Source organism: Perognathus longimembris, chromosome 21 (assembly GCF_023159225.1).
Source record: "Perognathus longimembris pacificus isolate PPM17 chromosome 21, ASM2315922v1, whole genome shotgun sequence".
Taxonomy (NCBI): domain Eukaryota; kingdom Metazoa; phylum Chordata; class Mammalia; order Rodentia; family Heteromyidae; genus Perognathus; species Perognathus longimembris.
In genome coordinates, this window is record NC_063181.1 from 42,207,439 (window position 1) to 42,227,495 (window position 20,057).

General features: G+C 47.8%; 1 protein-coding gene and 1 long non-coding RNA gene across 2 annotated transcripts in view; both read right to left on the reverse strand.

Moving 5' to 3' along the window:
• The window catches only part of Dlc1 (DLC1 Rho GTPase activating protein), a 334,097-nt gene that overhangs the window by 11,285 nt on the left and 302,755 nt on the right, over nucleotides 1–20,057 (reverse strand). The window contains exons 7-12 of the mRNA XM_048330552.1: nucleotides 18,743–18,814; nucleotides 14,190–14,271; nucleotides 6,012–6,075; nucleotides 4,049–4,441; nucleotides 3,301–3,929; nucleotides 2,349–2,525 (exon numbers count right to left, since the gene is read on the reverse strand). Coding sequence (XP_048186509.1) covers nucleotides 2,349–2,525; nucleotides 3,301–3,929; nucleotides 4,049–4,441; nucleotides 6,012–6,075; nucleotides 14,190–14,271; nucleotides 18,743–18,814 — 1,417 coding nt within the window. The remainder of the gene's footprint in view (nucleotides 1–2,348; nucleotides 2,526–3,300; nucleotides 3,930–4,048; nucleotides 4,442–6,011; nucleotides 6,076–14,189; nucleotides 14,272–18,742; nucleotides 18,815–20,057) is intronic.
• Nucleotides 15,956–16,662, reverse strand: LOC125339478. The gene is made up of 2 exons (XR_007208541.1): nucleotides 16,209–16,662; nucleotides 15,956–16,072 (listed from the first exon to the last, which is right to left on the reverse strand). It is a non-coding gene; the product is annotated as an uncharacterized LOC125339478 (long non-coding RNA).

The following is a 20,057-nucleotide window of genomic DNA, read 5'->3' on the forward strand; positions in this document are numbered from 1 at the left end:
TCTGCAGGCCGGGGCTGAGCTGCCTCGTCTGAGAGCCGGGGCTGGCTGTCTGGCTGGTGGCCCAGGCCACCATCCTAAGGATTCAGAAGGCTGTCTGTCTTTGGAGGATTCAGGCTTGAAGCTGCCCAGGCAGAAAAGACCTGGAGAGTCTATCTCCAATTAACCAGAGAGGAAATCATACTGGAGGTGCGGCCCACGTGGAAGAGCACCAGTCATGAGCAGAAGAGCCCCGGGCTGAAACCAAGGACAGGTCACACGGCCTAAGCTGATACCCAACCTTCTCCTGCTACTACTGAGCGCTAGGTTCCTTTGGCTAAGGGAGTTGATGGATATCATTAATGAGATGGCACAAGACAGAAGCAGGAAACATGGAATACCCTAAGCTCTGCTGGCACAATCTTGAAAAACAAGATCCCATTTTGTTCTGAGAGGACCGAGATGAGATGAGATCGAAACCAAGCTTAAAAGACCTGCTTAACCCTGTGTAAGAAATCAGAAAACACGCACTATCGGCCTCCTAGAATGAGAATCAACCCCAGAGCTTAACAGCGCTCAACTTGAAGTCAAAATAAATCCTCCTGCTGATGACCCCAGAGAATATCACGTCTTAAGGTTTCTGAGAAAAGATGGAAAAGGGAACAATAGGGGTTTTGTGAGCCCCGAAGGCAGCCCCCTTCCCCCAGCAGTGCATCCAACGGCAGGAAGCCGCGCTGTGCCCCGAAGGCTGTCAAACGGACATCTGAGCTCCACAAATGAGCCCTGGAGCGAGACCGAGAGCGGGCGAGGCAAACAGGAAAGGCGCGGAGGCAGAGCCCCTCCCCACGGAGCGGCCCCCACAAAGCCAGGCTTTGACATGGGCTTTGACTCACTGGAAAAGCTGACCAGAGCTCAAGAAATACCATGGACTCTGCAGATTCTTGAGGCTTTGGTGGGAAAGGGGTAGACACCTTGGAAAAAAGAATCTCAACTATTCGGTTTTAAATAGCCGGCAGGGAAAATGTTACTCTCAAGCACGGAAGCGGGCTGACCGGCTTGTGAGTGAGCGAGCACTTACCCCCGCCCGCACCATATTCCTGCTCAGAGCTCGAGGAACGCTAGAGCCGCAGAGTACCGCCAAACGTGTATTTCCATATAGCTAAGCACACGGTATTATGGCTGGAAGTGTGCATAATACTCACTTTGTCGGGGGGGGGGGGGGAAGAGCCCGGCTTGCGGAATGTGGGAAGAACACGTGACGCTCTTCAACGAGAATTTGAAGCATCTGGAGCTAAACCAGTCAGTACTTATTTCTGTCATTCAGCACAAACAACTTCTGTACTTGAACTCCCACAATCGCCGCCTTTGCTCCAGAGGTGCTTTGATGAGGTGTATACACCCGGTAAGGAGCTGAGCTGGCGGGGGCCGGGCCACCAGCTGGACCAGCTACCGCGCCCTGCTGGCGTTGCTCTAGTGAACAGGGCTGCCTCTGCAGCCTTCACGACAGGGCAGCCAATGAGTGAGAAGACTGAGGGACACCGAGGTGACACCGCAAAACACACAGGGGTGTCCATCCAGAGACAGTCTCTGGTCTCTTACACCTTTCGCCCTTATGACTCATCTAGTCAACAGTCTACATCGCACTTGTCAATGCTGAATCTTTTTTTTTTTTTGAAAAGGGATTAGGACAAATGCATCCAAATCATTTTCACCTTTACTTAACTATTGGTCTGTAATATTTCCTAATTGCTTCAATTTAGTATTCAGTCTTTGAGCATCTTTGCTAGGGGAACATAATAATATGAACTTTTTAGTATATAAGAGGATTTTTGAATGAGGCCATAAATGTTCATGTCAAAAATGCTCCACTGGGCCAAGGATGGAACTGGGTGGTACAGCGTGCGCTCCGGAAGTCCACAGCCCCCGGGTTCAATCTCCAGCGCCAGCAAACAACAACGACAAAAACATTTCTGAAACCATGTATAAATATGGCCGGGTTATGTACCAAGAACTTCAAAGACAAACCCATGGCATTCTTCTTATTTTTCTTCCTTCTTTCTATAATTATGACCTGATACCACAAAATGACTACAAAGATGACTTCACTGTGGTATGAATGATGGATCCTTTCCTCCCCCGTGACTGAAAATGCTGTCATTCCAAAAGCTTAACACTCAATCAACCTACCCTGCTGACAGGACCCCCCTGCCCCCCCCCCCCCACGTTGAGTCCTATCCAATGTGGCCTCAAGAATACAGAGACCGCACGAGACTGCAGACGGATGGCATAATAAAGGACAGAGCCACCGTGTGCTCTGGGCAGGGATGGCCTCCGGGAGGGGACCCTGTCTTTGGAGCAGTTTCGATGCCTACCAGCTGAAGCCGTGCTTGTTGGAAGGCGTGTACTTCTCCAGCAGGGCCGTCAGCTTCAGAAGTGAGTATTTCTGCAGTAGGTTCATCTGGGCCACAGACTGGCAGTTGATCTGCAGGGATACGGAGTTCAGGCTCGGCCGGTGAGAGCTCTGGAAACTGTGCCACCGCAGTCTGCGCCTGGAGGAGAACAGGGCGAAGGTTTCTTAGAAAGCAAATGCGGACAACCGGCCGGGAGCTCTCTGCTGACGTCTTAGGAACCAAGAGGACTCAGGTTCCATCTGAATCTTGCCTCTCCCCGTCCCACCACAGAAAAATGAAGAGTGGCTTCTAGTTTTGCATGGAGGTTGGGGGTGGGGCTGATTCAAGGGCAGGTCTTGGGCGGACACCCAAGGAGGCACAAGTCCCTTGGAGAAGATGGCAGCGTACCTGCACGCCAACCATGCCCATCTCACATTCGACTACCTCTGCGCGATTTAGAATCCCTAACACGATGTAAATGTTGAATAATTCACTGCTCTGCTGTAGGATCTAGGGCATAAAGACGAGGAAATAAACATCTGTCTGCCTCTATAGTGCATGCAGACTTTTCTCCGGAATATTTGGTTAGATCTTCAGATACAGAAAGTGTGGATAAGGAGGGTCATGGCGGGCCACAAGCCCTTTTAACCCTTGGGAGGCACACAGGGCAGTGGCATTAGGCCGGCTCACAGGTGCAGACATGCCATGCAGCTCCCTGACTCTCCGTCCTAGCTTTTCCCATCTTCCTCCACCCAGTGTCCGTGTCTCACGACCCAGTGCTCCCTCTTGCCGATGGGGCGATCTCCCGTGTGACCGGGCGGGAGTCCGCAGGGCTGTGGATGAACGCCGGGCTTCATCCCCCCCGGCGGGGGGAGCCAGTCCTTCCCGACCTCCCCTGCCCACCCACCTGGGGGAGCGGCTGCGGGGCGGGTACCTGTTACACCGGGTCAGGGAGGCCCCCACGCCGGAGTCCCTCCTTTCGGGGATGTCGGCGGGCTCCTCGGGCTCGTTGAGGGAGTTGCCCGTGCTGTCCAGGTCGCTGGGCGTCGTCTGGTCGGGGTCCCCGTCCAGGTGCCTCTGCTTCGGGGAGGACGGGCAGGGGGAGACGGAGTCCAGGGCGGAGTCCGAGTCGCCCTCGTCGGAGAACTTCTCCGACCACTGGTTGACGATCTGCTGCACGCCCTTCACGTGGCAGAGGATGTCGTCGAGCTCGGGGAAGGCGGGGAGGGCGTCCTCGCCCTCGGGGTCGGCCAGGTCCCAGGCGCTGCCCAGGAGCCCCGGGCCCGGCACGTTGTCGTAGACGCTGCGGCGGCTGCCGGCGGAGCCCGCGGAGCTGCGGCGGGGCCGGGCGGGGCCGCCGGGCGCCAGGGCGCGGGGAAGGTGCCGGGCTTGTGGTCGCGGGGGACGAGGAAGAGGGCGGCGTCGGGGGGCCCGGGCGGCGCCAGGGGGTCGAAGCCCTCCAGGTAGAGGCCGCCGCGCTTGTGGAGGGCGCCGCGCGCGCGGGCCGGCGGGGAGGGCGCGCCGCCGGCCTCGGAGGGGCTGCTGCTGCCGCTGCCGCTGCTGCTGTGCGCGGAGGCCGAGCCGGAGCCGCGGCGCCGGCGCGCGGGGGGCGCGGGGGCCGCGCGGGGCGCCTCCCCGGCCCCGGCCCCCGCCCCGGCCCCCGCCGGCCGCCGCAGCCGCGCCGCCGCCGCGCCCTCCTGCAGCACCGGCGCGCCGATGAGCGGCCCGGGCCGCGCGCGCGCCTTGGGGCCGCCGCCCCGCAGCCGCAGGCTCTCCATGCGCTTCAGCAGGCTCCGCGCCCGCGACTTGGTGCTCTTGTCGCCGCGGCCCGGGGCGCCCGGGGGCTCGGCGGGGGCCGGGAGGCCGCGGGCCGGGCCGGCGTCCCCGGGCTGGGGCCCCGCGCCGCGCGGGCCGCCCAGGGTGCCCGGGGCGCACGGTCCCTCCCCGCCGCCCGGGGACGCCGGCCCGGGGGCGAAGACATCCAGCTCCTCCAGCCGGGACCAGCGCTGGCTGTCCCGCTGGAACGTCCACCGGCCGCTGATGGCGCACGGCTCGTCCTCGTCCGAGTCCTCGCTCTGCGGGGGCACAGGGGGGCGGGCGGGTCACACGGCGCCCGGGCCGGCTCGCGGCGCACGGCTCCCGGCATCCGGCACGCGGCACCGGGCACGTGGCGCACAGTACCCGGCATCCGGCACCGGGCATCCGGCTCCGGGCACGTGGCACCCAGCGGGACGAGGCACCTCCGGTGTCCGCTGCCCCCTCCATGTCCCTCCCTCTCATGGATTCACAGGGCGCACGGGGCAGGGCTCGGCCGGCACCCCTGTCAGGGCCTGGAGGCCGCGCTCCAGGGCTGGGAAGAAGCCCCGGACGGGGGTGGGGTGGGGTGGGGGACGGCCCCCGCACGCGTGCCAAGGGTTGGGCACCGGGATCAGCGCGGGGGCCCTCGGGCCGCCTCCAGCCCTGGCCTGGGCTGATGGGTAGAATGCGTTTATATCCCTCCGCTGCAACTGAGCAAACGGAAAAGGCAGCTCTCCACCCAGTCATCAAAAATCCCCCAAATCCCCCGCTGGATCCTTCAACCAAGCAAGCAGGCGTGGGTCAGCAAGGCGGTTCCCCCCTTCTCTCGTCCCTTCCCCCCAGGGCGCCGAGGGCTCCCCAGGACTGTGCCCGGCAGACGCACCCCACACCGGCTCGGGCAAGGGGTGAGGCTTTGCATGGCGCATTTGTAAACGCCAAGGACCAAGCACCACCACGACTGGCCACGTCTGACCTACGGGCAGGGCCCAGGGGTGTCTCACCAACTCCAGAAATCCAGCCTTCCAGCCAAAGTACCTACAGACACTGTGCGCCACGACAGGCAGCTGTCACTCGCGTGGGAAATACCCTCACCCGTGTCACAGGGAAGTGAATAAGTGACACACTGATCAGTCCTTAATTCCCCCAAGTGAAGGCAACGCTGGGCAGGCTCAGGACTCTAGTGTAATTAAGATCTGCACTCTGGGCAGTCACAACTATGTTCTTTGACCAATCACATTGGCTTATCCTAACGCGTGACCCTCACGCCCGAGACTCCATACACCCACCCCGGTGGTCTCCTAGATCTCATAGAAGGGCAGTCAGATATGTGCCCTCCTGCTGCCCTGGGGGGGGGCAGTCCTGCCCTGTCCTTTTCCTCCCCCCAATCCCTCAGGATGCTTCAATTTCCTTCAAGCCAGCCTTGTCCACTCTGATCGTCACGGCTTTGAAATGGCATTACCGTTATATCCGGGAAAACAGAAGAGAAGCCAACGCGTGCTAGCTCCCTTTTCCCCGTAAGGCCGGGGACCTCAGTGCACCCCACACGGGGATTTATGAAGTCATCCCTTTATTTTACACTCCGCATTGAGATCATTAGGAAAAATGGTAATAGATGATTTCTTTTGGTCAGAAACGGTAGATAACATAGTCGTCTGGCAGGCTGCAACGACTGGATTAATTATATTAAGCCACACAGTAATTTGGCAAACCCGAATGGATTTTAACACGAAGCAGAGGTGTGTCTGGAGTGAGAAAATGAGTCTGAAAAGTGAAATCTGCTTCTTGGTTTTTGGATGCGCTTGTCCCCCATGACCCTCCATCCTAATTATACAAGTCATATATACTCACTCTCTTCCGATGAGGGCTAATTTCTAGCTTCATCACGGCACATTTGTTTAAAGTATTCAGGCGCCTATAAAGCAAAGAGGTAACATCAACACAGAAAGAAGGCCTTGAAGGGAGGGTTCAATATTACTTACAAATTACATGCGTTTCTTTAAACTCACTCTCAAGTACAGTTGGTTAGAAAAAAAAATCCTTTGAATAATCCTACGCCAGATAGTAGCAGCTCATACCTGTATCCCTAGCTACTCAGGAGGCTGAGATTGGAGGACTGCCATTTGAAACCAGCCCAGGCAGGACTCTCGTTCACAACGGAACACCCCAAAAGCTGGAAGTGGAGCTGTGGCTTAAATGGTAGAGTGGTAGCCTTGAAGCACAAAAGCGTAGAGGCCCCGAGTTCAAGCCCCAAGACTGGTGTGCACATGAGCGCACACACACACACAGAGGAAATCATTAAAAAATATATTTTTTCTATTGCTTAGCTTTTCATTTAAATTTGAGTTTTTATTATCTCATGCTGCAGTGGCATTGGTAGGGTGCCCCAAATTCTCCATGGAGTAAGCAGCTCAGTGAGAAAAGGAAGGCTTCCATCCTCCCCAGACTGACCCACGGAGGATCTATTCTTTGCCAAGAAAGAAGGGCCTGCTGGTCTCCTTCTACAGAGATAAGAACAGTAAGGAACCAAGGAAAAATGTTGGCAATATAAACAGTATATTCTTTCTCCTATTAAACAAGCCTTAGTTATCTCTGATAACTGTTACCTGCCTTAGAATGATTTCAGGCAGTCATTTAAAGTTTAATTTTTCTCTGCAGAGAGGAAGACTGAGTTCCCTTTGGCACTCAATACGTTACCTTCTAAATTCTTTTTCTGGGTAGTGCTGGGGATTGAACTCAGGCCCTCACCCTTGTTAGGCAGGCCCTCTGGCACACCTCAGCTCCTCTATCTGTTGGTTACTTTCCGGGTGGTAGTCTTCCACTGTGGTCCCCCTACTTTTGTTTCCCAGTATTCTTGGGGATCACAGACATGTTTTGTGCGTTCTAGCTAGGATGACAGGTGCATGCACCGCTGCACCCAGCCACTGGTTGAAATGGAGTGTTGCAAACTTTAGTATCAAGGCTAGCCTGAAACTGTGATCCCTCCAGAAGTCCACCTTCTAAGCAGCTCGGATTACAGGTCTGAGCCACAGTGTCCAGATGATATCCAATCCTTTATATGTCTTCCTGCTCAAGAGAGAATTGTGTTTGTTATGCTGACAGCAATTGCAAAAGATGACTATTTAAAAAAAAAATCCGTACAGCATAATCTCAAGAATCAAGAGCTTGTTGAGTTACAGTAAACTAGAGTGACTGCTCTGTGGGACAAGAGTTGTGACTGTGTGACACTGAACTTTCGTTTTCCTATTACCCAAAGGCCATGTCCACCTCAAATCAGAGGACGAAGGCTGGGCTGGAATGCAGTGGTAGGCGCTGGGCTAGCGGAGCGAGGCCCTGAGTTTGATCTCCGGCACCACAAAACAATAAGCAAACAAAATCTGGGGAAGTAATTTGACTTTATTGAAATGATACTTAAAAAATCATGAGGAAATAATAAAAAAGGCTTACAAAAAGACTTTCTAAATGTGCCAGGCTAACTGGCTCAAGGAGGATAGACAGCCCAGTGGTCTCCAGAACTTTCTAACATCTTTATGATAATTACCACTGGACTTTCCTCCAATGAACTCTGTGTGTGTGTGTGTGTGTGTGTGTGTGTGTGTAACTGATGTTGAACTCGGGGCCCGAGTGCTATCCCTTCGCTTTTTCACTTGAGTTATAGCTTCACTTCCAGCTTCTTGCTGGCTAATTAATTAGCGATCAGAAGTTTCAGGACCTTTCGAGCTGGCTTTGAGCTACAATCCTCAGATTCCGGAGTGGTTAGGACTCCCGGCACGGCTACCAGTGCTTGCTGTCCAATAAATCTCATTATCCTTAAGTAGCTGTATGAAGGGGCTTCAACGCAACCAATTTTCAATTCAAAGGGGTTTTAATATCAGTTTATGAGTACAATGCATCTTGGTCAATGACAATCGACTTTTAATGTGTCTGTTTACTGCCTCAAATCTCCTCACCCATTTTCTAGTTTTTTTTTTCTTAAAATTACAATTGTTATGTTTTCATGGGCTATGGATTTAATTCACTCAAACTCAAACTGATCACGTATTCTCCTCTTCAGGCTCTATCTTCCTGATCCTGTCCTTGCAACTTGTCTGACAGAAAACTTGGATGCAGCAGGATAGAAAGTATTTCTGCCGGCCCGATAAGCTGGCCTTTGATTTCTTAGATTCTGTGGGTGCCTGTTTAGAGAATAAACAGAGATAACGCAGAATGTCTATGTTCAGAAAAAATCTCTCTGTGGCTGGGGAGGGAAAGAAAACAAATAACCAAGAACAAGCCTGCAGACTAAGAACTTCAGGGCAGTGAAAGGTCCCTCTCGAAGGGACATCAATCAATGACTTCAATGGCTTACAGCGCCAGAGTTTCAGGGCTCCAATATTTTCAAGATTTAAAGAATCCAGAATGGTTACAGTTAGTCTCAGGTCTGGGTTTCATTAATCAAACCTGTAACCAAATACCTATTTGACTCTATTTGAGCTTTAATGGCTGAGTGGTGTTTATAACCGAATTTACTAGGCATGGAGGCCTAAGGGGTTGGAAAGGGTTTATTTCACAAATTCTAGATTTGAGTTAAAAACAACAGTAACCATAACAACAAAGACCCAGGAGGCTTGTTTTATAAAGCTCAACTTTATCTTTCATGTCAGTAACACCAGGCCAACAAGCTTTCAATCCTGAAGCCCAAAGTTATCTTCTGGGCTTTCTCTGTGGTTTTTGTCTCTCTGGGACCTTCCGAGAAGGCCTATTGATGGGACCTGCTTTTCTTACAGAGAGGCAGCAGAGACGTTAAGTAGTAGTTCTATCTAGGAAAGACACGGACTTGGCAGTTACCAGAGCTAAGAACGGATGACGGAAAGAGGGACCACAGAGCTTAGTTACTGGGCACAAACTCAGGTGAAGGGTAAGCCCAAGCAGTCTATAGCAGACTGAGTAGGGTAGAAAATATTCATTTATGATGCACTTTAAAATGGAAGCATTTTAAATATTCTCAGTAAAAGAAATACTAAGCCAGGTCACCGGTGGCTCACACTGCTAACCCTAGCTATTGAGGGGGCTGAGAGATGAGGATGGATGGAGGTTCAAAGCCGGCCAAGTAAGAAAGTCCATGAGATTATGAGACTCTTACTCCAATCAGCTACCAAACAGCTGTAAGTGGTGCAGTGAGTGAAGGGTGGAATACTAGCCTTGAGCAAAAAAGCCCAGACATAGCACCAGACCCTGAGCTCAAGGCACAGGGCTGGCACGATAAAAAAAAAAACAAAAAATAAATATATAATAAACGCCCCAGGTGGCAGACATACTGAATACTGGCCTTCGTTCATTAAAGGCTACACACATGGGTTGAAACATCAAATTGTACCCCAGGAATAGGAGCAATTATTATGTCAACTGAAACTTTTGTGTGTGTGTGCGTGCTTGCCCTAAGGCTTGAAAACTCAGGGCTTGGGCACTATCTCTGAGCTTCTTTTGCTCAAGGATAATGCTCTACCACTTGAGCCACAGCTCTGCTTCAGTTCCAACCCCCCCCCCCCCCCCACACACACACCCGTGGTTAACTGGAAGTAAGAGTTTCACTCACGGACTCTCCTGTCTTTAACCTTGATCCTTAGATCTCAGCCTCCTGAGGAGCTAGGATTACAGGGTGAGCCACCAGGACCTGGCTTCCATTAAAACTTCTAGCTAGACAAATGGGGCACAATGCTAAGAATTTCACGTGCACCATCTCTCCATCCCCACAACCCTATGATGTAGATGTTAGGATTCATTTTCCCTTCGTAGGAGAGGAAAGGGGGGCTTGGAGTGATCATACATCTAGCCCACGAACACCATATTCAAATATGGTGGCTCTACTCAAATCACTATGTGTCTACATTAATTTCTAAAACAAATAATAACAAGCTATATATATGGGGGCAGCAGATATCCTAAGCAGGACTGTTTTCGCGAGCTGTCGAAGCACTGGTATCTCAGCCATCTGTCCAGAAACATCAAAGAGCCAAGAGCCCTCCTTCCGGGGCTCGTCTCCACAGGAATGTGCGGGCCTTATCTCCTGGGTGTCGGATACCCTGTTCTGAAGGAGGGAACCTGGGATGGGCTACCAACATGGAGTCCAAGAGCTTTGCTCTGGGCCTTGTTGTATTCGAACTAAAAACAGAAAAAAAGTAGAAGAAAGAAAGAAAACTTTTCAAGTAAAACCTGAAAAAAAAAACCCAACTCATTCCAATTCTCAAGGTATGCTCTGGGAATGACTGTAAATGCTTCAAGAAATGCCTTGAGCTAGGCATAGAGCTACATGCTTATCATCCCTTAGAATGTTCTGGGGTGGTAGAGCGAGGAGGACTGTGGTTAGGGGCCAGCCCGCCCTCCCCCCCCAAAAAAAAAATCCCACAACACTCTTATCTGAAAAATATCCCCCAAAATACTCTGCCAGGGGTTGGGAGTGTGGCTTAAGTGGTCGAGTGCTTTGCCTAGTCAGGGCCACGTTGAGTTCAAAGCCCAGTACCATAAATAAGTAAAGGAACAAAATTACTTGCTTCCCTTTAAACACGCTACCATTTCTGCTCTGTTCAAGGGCTATTTTCAAACAACGTGCATACGCAGTAATTGTGATTCTTGATCATGATCACACTCTGTGTTTTAGACAGTATCATTGGTTCTCTAAAAAGCAAAAATAAGCTTTTGTTTTATGTAAAATAAAAGTCCACTGCTGCTGCCCTGAGTAGAAAAATGTTATTTGACGCCAAGTCCTTCCAGCTTTTGACTCAAAGGAGTTGTGTGAGCTGCAAATGTTTTAAGAATACGAGTGGGCTTTGTTGGTGTTGATTTTTGTTTTTAGTCGTTGTTGTAGTTGTTGTTTTGGTGCCAGTCCTGGGGCTTGGACTCAGGGCCTATGTACTGTCCGTGAGCTTTTTTTTTTGCTCAAGGCTAGCATTTGAGCCTCAGCACCACTTCTGGCTTCTTTAGTGATTAATTAGAGATCAGGATCTCTAATTAATCTTATCTCATAAACTTTCCTGCTTGGGCTGGCTTCAAATGGAGATCCTCAGATCTCGGCATTCTGAGTCTTGGGTATTACAGGTGGAATATCAGTATTTTTAATAAAGCAGAGTGCTAGGTTACTCCTAGTAACACCTGTGCATAAAATATGGCCCAGGATAAGGGAGAAGGAATGATGTTGGTAAGAAAAGTCATTTGAGATTTAGTAAATCTATAAGTTGAGATTCTTTGACTGAAGTAGCATATGTATGTTTAAAATCAACTGTTTGAAATATTTTAATGCAAAAAGATGTATGTCAGTAAAATGTCTGTTGGTAGAGAAAGAACTTCAAAACTCACAAGGCAAAATTTCAAACTACACTACAGCATTGCTATTCGTTCTCCTTGGAATTGCACAAAGAGAAGGTTGGGATTTATTTATTTATTCTTTCTTTGTGGTGCTGGGGACTGAGCTCAGGGCCTTATGTATGCAAGGTAATATACAACACTGAGCTAGATCCTCTACCCAAGAGACGGTATTTGGAATAAGCAGGACTAGCAAATGAGGTAACGATCACATTATTGGTGAACCTAGGTTACGGACTTGGAGAAATGCGTAACATACCTCCTAGGAATGAACTAGAAATCCTCTGTCTGTGGTTCCCTTTTTTTTCTTCTGAGATCTGCTTTGTCTCTCAGCTGCCTATCAAAGCAGTTATCGTTCTTAAGCAGTCCCTTTTCTTTCCCCCTCCTTTTCTCTTCTGGTGCCAGGGATCGAGCCCAGGACGTTGCACTTCTAGGCCAGTGGTTTGCCACTGAGCTACATCCCAGCCGCTTCTGAGGTCTCCTTTTGTGAACACGTGCAGAAAGGACCACAGGCTTGCCATTATAAAAACGTTGACTACCATTAATGTACGTTTTGAAAAGTTTCTTTTCAAAAAAGAAAATCCAATTCCAAGCCTTTCTGGGTCTGACGATTGGGTTTTTTTAGAGCACTTGACACCCATCCAACAGCGCATCATTTCCTCCCCGAGGAGAACCTGGGGTGTGCTTTATGCAAGATGAAACCGAGCCCGACCGAAATACACGGCCAGGCCCAAGAGGGCGTAGGCTGAGTTGCTTTTCATGTTTTGCTTTGTCCACAGGATCTCAAAGCACAGATTAATCCTCCTGAATGGGTGGTCACTTCTCCAGGGTACTCAAGAGTGTAAATCACAAAGTGCAAGAGAGGCTCTTTCCTTCAATAAAAGGAAAACTAGACTCCAAGCTGGTATTAACGAAGCCAAGAATTTCACGGCTCTGCTGAAGTGCTATTTTTCTGACCCAGAAATTCCTAAGCTGTTGACACTGCCATGAAGACCTACTCCCCTACGTGGCTTACAATGTGTGAAACAGATGAACTGACGCAATGCTTAGATAGTTTCTAAGATGCGTCTCTATGAGTGACCTCATTCGCATACACGATCACCAGCGATGAATTGAAAATAAATGAAGTTTGCCCCAGGGTTAAGCATGAAAACATCTGAAAAATGTCTGCAGAAGTTCCTATTCCAGATGCACTGGCGATCTTTTTTTTTATCCGTGATGGTATTATTCACTCCTGTGTAGGACTCTAAGTTTCTTTCAGAAAAACATGTTCATCTCCTGGATACTTCTAATTAGTTATTTAACTGAACTAAAAAGTGGACAGTTTCTGTGGTTAACAATGTATTGTTTTCCATGGTAAAAACCATGCATTCTATTCTTTTCCGTACACACCATTCAAAAGGAACAACCCATGCTTTTTCTAAAGCCACTGCTTGACTTAGCTGCTTTTAATAAAACTGTATCACAGAAGCAAGGCCCCCCCAAAAAAAAAGTGCTCTCAGAGTTTCTATTCGATTCTCTGCCTACAAAGGACAACAAAATACTGGATATCATTGCACCTTAACGATGTTTTATTTTTAAATTAAAATAAATACTAAAATTAAAGAGAAGTTAATGTTATTTCCCATCTATATAACCTTGGTGTATGGCTAATTTATTCCCCCACCCTCTTGGAGAAAAATTATAAAGGCTGAATAACAAGATGAGTAAAAATATCACGCAGGGTTTAAAAGGATTATCAGGGTCTCATCATTGCTGGTCTGGTCTCAGGTTTTATTGCTTCCACTTCATTAAACCCACAACTACTAAGCTGGAAGAGACACCAGCATGCAGACAAAGATTTCTGACAGTTTTATTTGCAGTTCACATCAGCACTCCTTCACTATCTGTCTCCTGTATGTTAAAGGTTGTGCTGAGTTATTTTATAGCCTACTTAATCCTACCCTTACAAAGTAGCCTTAGGAAGCTCCAGGTTCTGAGGAACTTTCCTAGGATTCAGAGAAGGGTCCTGACTCCCCACAACATCAACAATACCCTCCTCCCAATGTGTTGTTCTTTCAACAGCAGCTTTTACTCTGTTTGGGTTACCTGCTTAGGATTGTATCCTTAATTATATTAGATCTTTAGAAACACTATTCCCAGTTTCCATACTATAGAAACCTTACCTGTTTCTAGTCATATGGTTATGGTGTCAAATCTGGAATGGTACTGAATATGTCTCAAGTCAGTGTGGGTACTATTTTAATGGCAGTATTACACAAAAGCATTCTGGGCTAGTTTCAATGAAAAGTCTGATAATTTAGAGCAAAGTACATCAGCATACCACTTCCTAATCAAAGATGAAATCTGGCCCAGTTCCAGTAGCTCATTGCCTACAATCCTAGCATCTCAGAAGGTTGGGATCTGATGATCCCTGCTTGCTAGCCCAGATAGGAAAGTTCATTAGATTCTTATCTTTAACTAAGCAGCCGAAAGCTTGAAATGGAGCTGTGTCTCAGATGGTAGATTGCTAGCCTTGAGCAAAAAAATGCACAAAGACAACACCAGGTCCCTGATCAGTTCAAGCTCCAGTAATGGCAGGCACATGCACACACACACACACACACACACACACACACACACACACACCCCTTAGTGATGCGTACCATGTCCTTAAGAGAAAACGAAAACACGCAGCACATGTCCATTTACCTGCATAAAGCCTCAATGGCATCTCTGTCCAGAAAGTCATGCTCTCTTTTGACCAAGGTAATATCAATGGGAAACAGGAGATCTGTTAAAGAAAAAATGGAAAAGACATATTGAGCACCTAGGGAAGTTCAGCTCAGTACAGCAAAGGGGAAAAGAACTCTCAAGACAAGGTAGTGTCCTTGCACGCAGGACAGACCCTCATTCTGTATTACATTCTTTTGGAGAACAAAGCAGCTTCTCAAGATGATTCCACCTCTAAAAGAGCTCGCAAAGTGGCACAGAAACACGCAATGTTGCTTCTTCCCAAAATGCTTCCAAACTGTGTTCTGCCTGTAATAAATACCTGCTACAGATTACAATTTAAGCCAAAATAAATGGACCAAGGAGCTTCCTTTTAAAATGTGGTCTTTTATTCTTAAATGTATATTTTTGTTCCCCAGTAACAAGGGAAGAAACGATGGAAACAAGTACCACTAAGCCAAGGAAAGACCAATGACCACGACTGGTAGGGGGACAAACCCATCATGCATGACATCAAGAGCTAAAGAGAATTCAAGATATGCTATTTTCAAGCAAAATTAGCCCTTCAATATGGTTTCTTTAAATTAAATTTTATTGACAAGGTGTGCAAAGGGGGCACAGTTACATAATATGGCAGTGAATACATTTTTTGTGATATCTTACACCCTCATTTTTCTTTCCCTTCCCTAGATCAATATGGTTTCTTAAGGAACTCATGTAATTCTGCTTAAAACAAAGGGCCAGACGTACAATTATTGTTAAAAAAAAAAAAAGACAGAAAGGAGGGAAATAGAAAGGCAGGAAATAGTCAACTCAAAGGAAGAATTTCCTTTTCTAATCTGTCTTAAAAAGATTCCACAGAGACATGGAATAGTGACACCCACAGCCTGAGAAGCGAAATAGGCACAGGACTGCTCTTGGTAGGAGGGAGAATATCTAATGTCTAGCACACTATATTACTGATGGTCAGAATGACTGAAGTCTTTCAAAACAGATAGCAGAGATGATTTTGAGATAGACCAATTGCCCTGTTCTGGTCACCACATATAATAAACCGGTACTGGAATGGGAAATTGTGCACAGGCGATTATCGCGTATCAATTAAAAATAACTAAACATATAATTATATTTTAAAGTTGTTTGCATTAAAATTGGCTTAGTAAGTAAATGCATGTTGAAATGTCATTTAAAAAATTTTCTCCTTGGGTTTCAGGTCTTGAAATAAAAATCTCTGCAATTAACCCAAAGCAAAAAAACAAAAAAAGATTCCTCACAGATAAAAGAACTCCAAGATGAACTGGGAGGAGAAAGACCAACAGCACCATTGTGGGAACGTACAATAGAGCTGAAATCCCACTGGATAAAGACAGTTCAGCTATCAGGGTAAATAACAGACCCTCCCAGTTGAAGGCAAGTATGTACAGTATCAGAGAACTCAGAAGATCAAAGAAAAGTCAGAGAAAGTCAAAGAAGGACCAAGAAACATCAGTACAGCGGGCCACCGTGACTTAAACAACGCCATTCAGTAGCTAATGGGACCGCAGCAGGCAGCAGGCTGGCGAACTGTGATTTGGGATACAAAGGTAACTAGCGTTGATCTAGTTCTTCACTGAGCAGAGGGAACATGATTTGCAGAAAGTATGAAATCCCTATTCATTTGCTTTCTAGCGACAGTAGTTGAAATACTGCTGAAAGCAATCAAAATGAATTATTAGTGGTAATCTATTCTTTTTTATTTTTTCTGAAGGCAAAAGTTGGAATAACGGGGTTGTTTTGTGAACTGTAACAAAGGTGGACCGATGGAGTAGCATCAGTCCAAAGATAGATGAAGAAACATACAAAGTTCAGCATCACAAGGTTTTCTTTCATGAACATATTGTCTTTCTTAACTGAAGTCTCTCAAGGAAATGACTAGTATCTCTTACTGTGGACATCAAAAAAGAGGCTCATGGTGAATGTACCGTGAAATGTAAAGTAAAAAATGGAAAGAAGACAAACATTCACTAGTCACTAATTGACATGTGAATGTATTACATAACAGAACTGATATTAAAGACCGTGTTTTTGACACTTAGAGTAACACTAAATGTATAAACACAAACCGAAAGGCTCACACATTTGTTAGGTATATGTGACAAAGCAACTGTGTTCTTTTAGCAATTTATAACTTAGTATACCAAGAGTTGTGCTTAATTTGTTTTTCTGACCCAAATTAGCTACAGTCCTATTTTTTTAAAGAAGGTGGCAGTGACTCCATGTGAGAAATGCCAAGAATTACATCAGTAATTTCTCTTATTTGCACAGATTTCCCCCCCCTCCCTCCCTGTACACTGGTTTCTAAAAGATGAAAGCTTATTGCTGTGGAGACGTTTTCCCCGAACCCAACTTCCAGCTTGGGTTTAAAGGCAGGAAGCGAATTAAAGCTCCAGAGGAAGCGGAGGAATGTGTGGGTTGGTGTGTGGCTGGGCTCTGGGAGCCCCAATGGCAGGAAGGGGGAGGAAATGACAGCCTTGAACAATGCCCTGCACTCCTAACAGGTGAGCTGCTGCTTCAAAGCACTCCAAAGACAAAAGAGCCCTGCGCTGTCATGGGGGAAAATGTTTTCTGCTTTCTGCATTTTAGGGCCTGAAAGAAACCAGATAAGAGATGAGAACCCAGCTTGTCCAAACAGAGCTGTCACAAAAGGTGCCACTCCACAGCAAATGAGCACCAAAAACGAGGCCAGGGAAGGAAATTTAATTTTTAAACAGAACACAAAGACAACAACCTTCGTGTTAATGCAAATACAATTATCTCTTCCTATTCCAGGAGAGCTGTGAATTGGAAATTTAATTGATTGCCTTTTCTCTCCCACTGTCAAAGCTTTTTTTTTTTTTTTTTTTGGCCAGTCCTGGGCCTTCCTTGGACTTGGGGCCTGAGCACTGTCCCTGGCTTCTTTTTGCTCAATGCTAGCAACTCTGCCACTTGAGCCACAGCGCCACTTCTGGCCATTTTGTATATATGTGGTGCTGGGGAATCGAACCCAGGGCTTCATGTATACAAGGCAAACTCTCTTGCCACTAGGCCATGTTCCCAGCCCTGTCAAAGCTTTTAAGAGGTCAACAATTCCCTCACAAGGAAAGGTAAGCAACACTACTAGGTATTCTACAGGCATCTTCTTTAAAAGAACACAGTGTAATTCGGAGTTATTCTGTGAATTGGTAGAACAGTAAGATATTTAAGACTCTAACGCTAGATTCAGACTCTGTATTTTCATGGCAAAAAATATTAGTCTTTGTTCCCAGGAGGAAGATTAAAAAAATCGCTCTTCACCTAGTTTTGTTGGTGAAATGGCATTTGCTGGTTCAGCTCTGCGACCACTTTTAGATGACTTCACACAGAACACAGCGAATCGCCCACGTCAACCACCAACAGCTTGTTCCCGGAGCGTGTGCCCAGTGCACGCTGGGAACCCAGGGCCCCCGGAAGGGCTCGGAGCAGGAGGTAGACGGGATGTTCTTCCTTCTCTAGTCCCAGCACCCCAGTTGCCAGCGGACCCCACCCCTCCACATACCCAGGCCACTAATGAGAAGACCAAAGGGCCCTACAGACAGAGTACACTCAACCCAGATGCGAATTCTATTTTTAAGTTTTACTTCTCTTAATTAAAGGCCTGAACACTGACTTACAAGCAACAAATATCCGGGAGAGCAATCTGCAAGTCATGACCAATAAAGCATCCGAATGTAGATTAAGAGGCTCTTAGAAGTCATTTTAAAACCATGATCAGCTTAGGGCAATGGTTGTGAGACATGGACCGAAAGAGCAAACAAGACGGCTAAGTGAGACACAGTCATGAATTACCATCAGTGACTAAGATAATGGAAGCAAAAAGCCGTGCATCACCCGATACCATATTTCAATGGCAAAGATTAAAGTCTGACTATATCACGCATTAAGTGCATATGGACACATCTTTATTGGGAGTAAAAAAATCTCGATGTACACCCTAGAACAATTCGCATAACCAACTGAAGGCATATTTCTTTCAACTCTCTAGTAATTGATTCCCATGTATACATGAAAGATAAAGTACCACACACGTACTGCCCAAGACAAGTACAAAACTCTTCCAAACAGCACAGGTTACAAAAACAACTGAATGTCCACCAATCAGTATGACTGCCAATAGCGTGTGTGTGTGTGCGTGTGTGTGTGTGTGTGCGCGTGTGTGTGTGCTGGTACTGGGGCTTGAACTCAGGGCCTAGGTGCTACCCCTTAGCTTTTTCACTTGAGGCTGGTGCTCCACTTGCCACCGTGGGATTTCAGGCCCTTTCCTGCCTGGGCTGGCTTTGAATCACAGGAAGCCCGCTGGTTCCGGATCTAGCTTTCCTTCAGAATGGCCAGCGGGTCTTCAGGACTCACTACCACATCATGTTTGAAAATGAAATATTTAAAGAACAGAAGCTCTGAAAACAACTCATAGACCAATGACTGTATTACCAAAAGTAATGATTATGTGGACTTACATAAAGATGGCCTTCCTCCCTTACCTTCATAAAGCTGTGCATACTGGGGAAAACCCGTTGCCCGCAGCCAGTCGCAAGCTTCCTTGGCCTCGATTTCTACAACAGAATAGAAGAAAGACAAAACGGTCAGCCAGGCAAGTGACTCTCCACATGCTGCCGTTTCCTTGATAAACTGATTTTAGTAGACGAGCAAGTCTGTTTGGCTATGCAAACAAACACAAAATCCCATGTAACTCAAACACGTTCGATCTGTATATACCTTTTCCTATAACTCTATAATTATCTGTCTGCCCTTCAGAGAAAACACAGGGCTGTGTGTGTAGCTCGAGGATAGAGCCCTTGCTTCACATGTTCAAGGCTCTGAGTCTAATCCCCAGCACTGTGGAAAGAAAAGAGAAAATGGGGGAAAAGCCCCCCACAAAAATGGGACCCGGAGAATAAATTAAATCGCTACTTCTGTAGTGCTTGCGTTACAGGTGATTATGAAACCAGAGCAGTAATCCTCGCTACTCCGAAGGCTGAGATCTGAGGATCACAGTTCCAAGCCAGACCAGGCAGAAAAGTCTGTGAGACTCTTATCTCCAATACAGTTACCAAAAAAAAAAAAAAAGCCAGAAGTGGATCTGTGGCTCGTGGTGGAGGGATAGCCTGGAGCAGAAGTGACTCAGAAACAGCACGAGCTCAAGCTTGGGGACTGGCAAAGCAGCAACAACAACAGCAGCAACCAACGAGGCAGAACGACAAAGTTGAAGAAGGGGCTCACTAACCAAGCGTAAGCCTGGCTGCCTGGCTGGCTGCTCTGGCCCTTCTCACTTCCACAAAAACCCACCAACTACGTATCCTCAACCTCGAGGAGGCCCTACTGGGACACCGTTATAAATCCTGTGACACCCAGGGCTGGACCAGGTGTGACTGCAAAGTGGCTTTAGGTGGACGGGTATTAGTCCAGGAGGAGAGAGGCCCAGAGACCCGCCAATCAAGCTCCTGCTTCCCCTCCTGCTTCCCCGCGGTTCAACATCCTGTAGACAGCATTGATCAACAGAGAGGCCAAGCAACCCACACACAGTGTTGAAGCTCACCCAAGCACGTACTGACAATGCCGTTAACACGGACTCACACAGGAGGGCCAGGGTACATTAATTAAGTTTCTCTGTTTGCACGAGGAATATTCCTCTCAACTCCCCTTCCCACTCTCCTCGTGCCATGGAGAAGGCTGAGTTACGTAAGGCTACTGATTCACTTCCTTGTGGCGGGTCTCAGCGCTGCTTAATTCATCCCTGATTCCAGTCTTCATTAAGCCCCTGTCTGCTGGGCCGCAGAGGAGGCCCGTGCTCACGGA